Source organism: Rattus norvegicus, chromosome 20 (assembly GCF_036323735.1).
Source record: "Rattus norvegicus strain BN/NHsdMcwi chromosome 20, GRCr8, whole genome shotgun sequence".
Taxonomy (NCBI): domain Eukaryota; kingdom Metazoa; phylum Chordata; class Mammalia; order Rodentia; family Muridae; genus Rattus; species Rattus norvegicus.
Window position 1 is genome coordinate 54414241 of NC_086038.1, and position 7533 is coordinate 54421773.

Below are 7533 nucleotides of genomic sequence, written 5' to 3' on the forward strand. Positions count from 1 at the left end.
CTGTCATGATTGCGCTATTTCACTGCGCGCTGAGTGACATCTTCCCGTTATTATTAAAGCCTGAAATTATACAACAATATTACTTAAAGCTCTGCATATCAGAAAGACCATCGAGGAGGGGAGGGGGGATTAAATTGGCCAATAAGCTTCTCTTACAAAAGATATCGAAAAGGCTGGTGCCTTCTCGTTTCAAGTGAGGACCTAGGCAGGTCCCGACAGAAGCGGACATGTACAACTCAGGAAGAGTTATCAGACATTAACTCTTAGGTAGCACAAGCTACAGATTTGCCAGCTCTAGAGCTCGCTTTGGTTCAGACCGCGGCACCCAGACGGAGCTGGAAGGTTCCCGGGGAGACCGAAGCAGCCTAGGCTGACGGTGCCACCCATCACTGCTATTCCAGTGGCGGGCTACGGTGAGGCGATGCATCCCGCTAGTAGTACGATGCACTGGTACCTCCTTCCCCCTCCCGGGAACCAAAATAAAATGAAGATAGATAGAGAGGATAAATGAAAGCAGGGGGCGGTCTTTAAAACCCGGGAGGGATCGGGTCTGGAAGCGGAAAGCCCACGCCAGGCAGAGAGACCGCCTGTTTACATCCGGCGCCTCAGAGCCTACACCAGGCGACGGTGAGATGCGGGGAATCTTACCGAATCTTAACACATGTGTGGTTCCTTGCGAATATCCGATCCACAATAAGCAGAGCAGGACTTTAATGGAGCGACTGAAGACTAGATTACTTAAAACTGGGGAAATAATCTTCATGATGTTTCCGTGCCTGCGCGCGCGGCACCCACTTCCCCGATCTAGCGTTAGGCTCCGGGCTTGGACGAGAAGGAAGATGCGTGGAGTAGTGGCCGCAGACACAATCACGGCATGGTCACAGAAAGAGGAAGGAGTCTCCGCTTCCCAAACCCATTAGCAGTCGCTGCATGTTCTTCACTCTCACTGCGCCAAGGAGCAAGCTTCCACTGCAAGGGATGGTGGGACATCCATGTTAGTCCGGGAGCATCCGGGAAAAATCCAGCAAGCACAATGTCCAGCCGTGCGAGCCTGGGAGAGCACAAGAAGAGGAAAATCAAAAGGAAGTCCTGCCTTGCAAGGACTAGGTGTTGAAAGCTAGCCACAGTCCCAACACAAAGGGAGCTTTGCTCGCAAGGGCTTCGCCAGGCCCTTATTCCACTGCACTGCTGCACAGCTTCTGACGTTAGGCCAAGATAAAGTGAGAAAAATTGAGATAGCTGCTTCCTGCCACTGAGCTTCCCAATATATATTATGCAACCGTTCTGATAGCCCGCCTTGAGTAGCAGTAAAGGGAGATTTATTACATGATTCGATGAAAATTGCTTTGATTTTTAGTAAGACCCTACAGAGTGCCTGGTGTATGCAAACAGACTTCGTACAATCAGCTGATTAATTTTAATAATTGACTAGCCAAGTCAAAGTCACTTTGTCTGAGAGTTGTATTTCAAATAAGAAAATGCTGTAAAACAGATAACTGTGCTGTCAATCTAATTTGCTGTTAAGCTACAGAAGTCTTATACTTTTAAATTTTGAGTAGAAAAAGAATACACAGTGGAATACATTTGAAGAGCTGAATCTGCTCTTTTAAAACTTGAGTGGAACATTTCTTGATCAGTGAAGAGACATTTCTCCAGGTAGATTTTTAGGGGGGAAAACTGGGATCATTTCCACACACTTTTATCTCACCTAAGACAATCTTATACAGGACAGTGATGTTTAAGCTACAGTGGTATATTCCAAAGGCTTTGTGCTCACATTTTCTCCTTTTTTAAATTTTTTCCTTAAAATGCAAGATCACATCAAAGTTTTGTCTAAAAAAATCTCATGATTGGCTAGTTTTCTGATGGGAATTTTTAAATTCATTTCCTCTCTTGACTCACAAGTAGAAATTTATACAAGGGAAAACTATAGAAACGCACATTGCTTTCCATATGAGAATATTTTGTTGAAATAGGCAGTATACTGCCCGAGGATTATGATTATCCCCACATCCACTACTGCCACATACAACGGTAGGAAGAGATAGTGAGGAAAGGGATAACTACCTCACTGATGACACTATAATCTTATTAAGAAGTGCAGAGGGCAAACTGTTGAACTTGCATTTTTACTATTAATCTCTGTTCATTATCAACAAATAGGGCGTAAGATCTTATAAAATTATACAAGTTTATCATATTGAAGACTAATTTTAAAAGAGTGGTATGAGTACTGTCTAAGTTCTTATCTTACAATGGCTATATTTTCTCTAAAGAGCAAGAAGACACTACAATGTATTCATTCCATCATAGCGAGGAGTTTTTCTACTATATATCTATATTTTTTCCTTAGCACATTATTATAAAATGCTGATTGAAAAAATATACACTTTCAAAAGCACTAAGAGATATTGATTTTTTTTAAAGATGGAGGCATAACTGCAGTGTCAAAAATAAGTATCATGAAAAGCTGGTTCCTAGTTCTGCAGTCTAGCAGACAATCCCATCAAACAATTCCACTATTTGAGCACTTTGAAAGCAACACCTAGTGCTGAAACCAAGGGTATCTAGCGACTCCTTCAGTCCATGTTGGAAACATCACTTATAAAACACATTGAAGCCCAACATAGCCTGTCTTGTATTTGCTGTCTCATTTTTTCCCCATTCTATTTGTTCATTTTTACTTCTTCACTCTAGTAGAGATAATAACGACAGCCATGGGAAAAACACATATTCTTGGTTGTTTTCATTTCCCAGTATAATTGATACCTATTACCTGAAAACGGCACGTTCTGTTGTAACTGATCAAATGTCTGCAATTTTTGCAGTGTAGCTGGCATTTCACGGAGCCAGAGTAAGCACACTACACCACAATTTCTTCTTCAGGTATTCTTTGCACATAACAGTATGTGCCATAGCAGTTGTCATCTGCCTACTTACAGCTAACACTCTCAGCTACTTATGGGGCATCGTTGTTGATTATCCAATGGGAAAGTCAGAGAAAAGCATTCATGATGTTGATACAAAATAAACTTAAAAAGGTCTAATATAATGTTTTCTTAGTACTAAATGATCTCCAAAGAACCAACTTTGCACACATATTAAATTGGGTTCATTTCTATGCGTTAACTAAGTTCAAAAGCTTTAACTTAACAGATATCTACTCCACCTGTCTAACGGAACGTCTATGATACCAGAGACAAACCTTTCTTCAGGACCTTGGACAGCGCACAAGACAAATTTATTCTCGATTTTTAAAAAAAATAATAAAATGAATGAATGAATGACATGCCATTTGAAGTGACAGCGTGCATACTTCTATCGCAGAGTCAAGTACTTTGAATCGTTGCAGGACAACATAATCAAGAGATCAATTTCGTGAAGTGTGTTTTGTGTGTCTTTCAGTGTGAGTCATCTGCTGTTAACACATCTGAGACATACTAACAGTGATCTCTTTGCAGTCAGCACTACTATGAAATCCACTAATGCTCACTTGAGACCCTTCAGGGTGACTAAAGGACTCATTTTCCCATACCAAAAAGAAAAAAATTCAGCATGAGAAAAATTTTAAATGCTGAAACATGTTGTCAGTACTTCGTGACTAAAAACATTTCTGAAATGTACTATTAGTTATCACTTTTAATCACCCACCTCCAGATTTCCATCTGTTAAGAGGGAAAACAGATTAACAGCATTCTCTCTATTACGATTCATTCTGATGATCAATAACATCAACTCAGTAAATTTATCATCCAAACACACACACACACACACACAAAAACACACACACGCAATGATCTAGCATTATAAGAGATGCTTATTTACTATATGGATATTTTGAAGTGATTGCAAGTATCTCTTTAATACTGACACTATCACCATAGTTCTGAAGATTAATATTTCTTAATCTATATTTTACTGATCACCTTTAATTATCTTAAAATTTTGTCACTTCTGTATTTGCTTACTTCTTAACAGAAAATGAAAAATACTTGCTTTAGGTTTTCAATGATCATAAACATGTGTGCTTTGTCCTAAAGATTCATTTGCTTTGCAGTTATTTCAGCCACATGGCAATCTGTACTGCTAAAAGCTCAGAGGGCTCCAAGGTCAGAGCAGAGAGGAAAAACTGCAAGCACACACATGCATGCTCACACAGAGAAAAGCTATGTCTAGAATAAAGCCTTAAAATATCAAAGAAGGCTAATAAGAAGAACTACCAAGGCTATGGTGAATGATAAAGGAGGAAAATGTATACCAACAGTGAGAACAATGAAAGACATTAGCTTCATCTTTCACTGCACTTTTGTATTACCTGACACTAATGACCTCTTCTTCTTGGGCACTATTACTTTAGAAGCAATTTTAGTTTCCTAGTCTCCGGGTGAAAATGAATCTTATTCTAGTTAGCTGCCACCTGCTGGGGCATGAACAAATGTGTAATAATCCTTATAGCAGAACATTTAAAAGACAATTCCTATACTTAGGCTAGAGACAGCAAATGTGTATTCTAGAACTATCTTCATTTTAAAACCATCTCAAAGGTTTGTCCATGCCATACATGCAGGTCATTTAAATTTTCTCACACAAGTGAGAGGCTCCTGCTTGCCCCCTCACTGCTGTCCTGCTGTTATGGGACATTTGAGAAACCTCACTGGATAGTAACACCTAAGGCAGTATTCCATGCAAGTGGCCTATTGTGTTGAAGCTTAGCTAAAATAAACAGCCTACTCAATCATGACATTAAAGGGGAAACAGAATGAAGTCTAAGGCAGAGACCAGTTGCAACCACACTGTTGCATACCCATTTATGTTATTCCTTGGGATCCTAAACGCATTATCAACTGCTCTATTAATATTCTGCTATGTTGGTGGTTAATAGTATTTTAATTTTAATTACTATTTAGATGCTGAAAATGTATCTTAATTAAGAAATTGAACCAAAGAGACTTGTGTCTGTTAAGCTCCTTTAAAAAAATTCAGCATGTTCAATCTTCAGTGGATTCAAATTTAAAAGGAAAAAAAACATAGGTGTTTCCCTATTTAGTCGTTTTCTGCCTTATCTTCCCCTGTGCATTTCAACTCTTTAACTCCTAAGTTTCTAAGGTCATGGGGAGTTCATAAGCTTACTTTACTATTGCAGGAGTCTATTCTGCAAAGTTATAAAGTAAGGGAGTAAAACAAGACCAAATTAAAATACAATTGCACATCTTTCAGCAACTAAACTGCATAATTATTGAAATGAATTAATTATATTCTTGTGAGATGAAAAATCAATCCATAAGGTAATTTTGATGAAAGATACTTACAGTATGAAGATGAAGAAATGATAAACGGTAATCTCTTCGTTTTGTTACCAGAGGGTAGTTGCTAATATCCTCCAACCCCCAAATCCAAAATCATTATCTTAGAAGCATTAATCCCATCTCTCTCTCTCTCTCTCTCTCTCTCTCTCTCTCTCTCTCTCTCTCTCTAGCTGCTGCTACAGCTACACACACACACACAAATACACACACCCCTTCCTCTACACACACACACACACACACACACACACACACACCCCTTCCTATACCCCTGAAGATAAAAATATGAGAAAATGCGTGCGGTTGGTTAAAAGTTCTGAATCTTTATGATCCACCTCGGTGATGCAGTTAGTCCTTACCCCTGTGGGATGCCCTGAGAGTTTTGTTTTTGTTTCCAGAAGCTTTTAATACTATCCTCAGTTAAAATAATCTCAACTTTCTCAGCCCAGAGTTATGGATCAGGGAGATAGTGGAACTGACTGGTGAACTAAAGAGGAGTTGTTATGACCCAAAGATAAGCAGCTTTCCTGAGTCTCTTCGCCTTGAGCGTGTGAGTCCGGGTAGCTGAAGACACATCTGACAGATCCACTTATTCAAATATTTTACGTGCAGAACACCAGGGCGCCAGGAGCCAAACGAGCCACTTGGATCCTTGCCTTTGACTGGCTGCAGCAAGTGGGACAAAGCCCTCCAAGCGACTGCATCCAGCAGGTGCCTGGAGCGCACCGACTCAGCCGCGCGGCCGTTCGCCTCTTCCTTTCCTTTCCCCGGCCAGCGCTCCTCGCCAGTCCGCAGTGCCTCCGGACCCACAGCGAACGACCCGGGATGGAGCTCCAGGGAGGGTCCGCTGCTGGCGAGTGCTTACCTGCGGCTAGGGTGAAGAGGGAGGGTAGGGACTGGGGTAGTCCTTTCGGAGCCGCGGCGGGAGGAGGTTCAGCGGGAAGTCCCCAGCTCCCAGCCTCGGCCACGCAGCCGCCAGCGAGAGCGCAAGTGACGGCGGCGGAGACCAAGACCGCGGAGCCGCAGCGGTGGCGCTGGAGACAGACACGCCTCCTGGCGGGGGTTCCTCGCCTCTTGCTTTAAAGGCGCCGCGCTTCTTTCCCCGCTGCTGTTACTAGCTCCAGGGCACCCAGGCCCACCCGGGAGCACAGCGAACTCTTTATTTCAAGAACTCCAGGGAGAGAATTCCGGGTGCTGACCGCCTAGTGCTTCCGGAACGCTCGGCCCTGATTTCGTCCCCTGCCAGCAAGCATATCCACATCCAGGCATAGGGGAACAGGGACAGAGATGCTCTGAATGATATAGTGGGTAAGGCAAAAGAGCCGAGGAAACTGACTGCTCTGCGAAGCTACGTTGAGTATAAGGAGTCTTAGCCTCTGCTTCTGGGTGGCTGCTTTTATGCTGCTCCGAAACCATGGCAACGAGACTTCTCTGTTGCCAGCATCTGGGGAGCAGCTGGTTTGTCTCCAAAGTGACCCTTTTGGTTCAACTACTGCATTTTCCATTGAGGTTTGTGAGGATCACCTTGATTTCTGCTCCTTCTACCTCTGTCCCGCTTGGCAGGCTCGGTGGGTTTCAGTCTCTCCTGGTCTCTGTTAGCACAAGAAATGGACTTCCAACATCGAGAAGCTGGCAGGGCATCTCGGCACAGGCCTAGCCCCTTAATATTTGATTCTGTTCTTCAAGCTAGATTCCTAAACTCAGAGAATTTGAGGCCCGACAAGCACAGAACCTGGGTTCATAGCTGTCATGGTTGGGAAAATGAGCATATAGACGTACGTAAATATGAGACACTGAAAGGCTTTTTAAGGGAAAGTGGGAGGGGGTGAGTCCCTAAGTCCTAGGGTCTTCCCAAAGGTTGCTTCCTGGAGTAAGGGGTGGGGACAGGAAGCAGAGAGAGCACACTAGACTCCTCAGGCTTCTCTGGGGAAGCGATTAGCTTCTGCAAACAATCCCGGATTTGCTCTCCTCTGGGTCAAAAAAGTCAACATCTATTCAATACCTTTGCTACTTTATCCTCAGCCCTACAATATTAACTAGAGTGGAGACTTAGGAGTTCCCCCCAGAGTACATTGGTGAGCTACTACTCTAGAGGAGGTTTAAGAGAGGCCAAGCTTGAACAGGCTCCGCGTACCAGCCCAGGAGACAAATTTCAAAGGGACTGTAATAGGAAACAGGCCAGGTGGAATTCCTAAGCTCGGTGGAGCCTAGAGGCAACTGCAGTCCCAGC

The 7533-nt window shown here is 42.9% G+C and overlaps 1 protein-coding gene across 1 annotated transcript in view; it reads right to left on the minus strand.

The window, feature by feature from the left end:
* Positions 1-1043, minus strand: part of Grik2 (glutamate ionotropic receptor kainate type subunit 2) — a 697720-nt gene extending 696677 nt beyond the window's left edge. The window contains 1 exon segment of the mRNA NM_019309.2: positions 649-1043. Within this exon segment, the coding sequence (NP_062182.1) occupies positions 649-763 (115 nt within the window). The 5' untranslated portion in view covers positions 764-1043.
* Positions 1044-7533: the final 6490 nt, after the last annotated feature.